The sequence below is a fragment of the Pygoscelis adeliae genome, unplaced genomic scaffold (genome assembly GCF_000699105.1).
Source record: "Pygoscelis adeliae isolate BGI_AS28 unplaced genomic scaffold, ASM69910v1 Scaffold262, whole genome shotgun sequence".
Taxonomy (NCBI): Eukaryota; Metazoa; Chordata; class Aves; order Sphenisciformes; family Spheniscidae; genus Pygoscelis; species Pygoscelis adeliae.
Genome location: NW_008824184.1, coordinates 937,487 through 938,035, shown reverse-complemented (window position 1 = coordinate 938,035; position 549 = coordinate 937,487). Strand labels below are relative to the sequence as shown.

General features: G+C 62.3%; 1 protein-coding gene across 1 annotated transcript in view; it reads right to left on the bottom strand.

Moving 5' to 3' along the window:
* Nucleotides 1-89: 89 nt before the first annotated feature.
* The window catches only part of GLTP (glycolipid transfer protein), a 6,563-nt gene continuing 6,103 nt past the window's right edge, over nt 90-549 (bottom strand). The window contains exon 4 of the mRNA XM_009334434.1: nt 90-212. Coding sequence (XP_009332709.1) covers nt 90-212 — 123 coding nt within the window. The remainder of the gene's footprint in view (nt 213-549) is intronic.

Below are 549 nucleotides of genomic sequence, written 5' to 3'. Positions count from 1 at the left end.
CCCACGTGCGCTCCCACCTCTCCCCACCTTTCCACCAAGTTACCTCCAAGCCAAACCAGTATCCCCAATTAGGCCCCCACTCCAGACCATCACAGGGGCACAGACGCCAGCGCCGACACCGGGATGTGCAGGGACATGCCCTGGGCGGGCGGCAGGGAAGGTGCCCCATTAGCGGGTGGTGCAGAATTTGCCACATTAAAGTGTTCCTCAAACTAAAGCACAAAGGGCTCTGGGTAGGAGTGAATCACTGAAACCACATCGTGTTCACGTCCAGCCCCGGTGGAAACGCTCATCCGGAGTGAACCAGCCAGATTCGAAAATAAACCGCGCCGCCAGGACCGCACTCACCTGGGCGAGAGCCATGGGCTCGGCGTGGTCCAACAGATGAACTTCAAAGCTGTTGGTAACCCCTTCCCCAAAGCACCCCGTGGTAACGCACCCGGCACCGCACCCTCGGAGCGGTGAGCCCCCAAACCGTCCAGACAGGTCAGGACCCCCGCAGTGCCGGGGGGAGCCCATGGGGCTGGGCCCTGCCTTGCCCCGCACGTC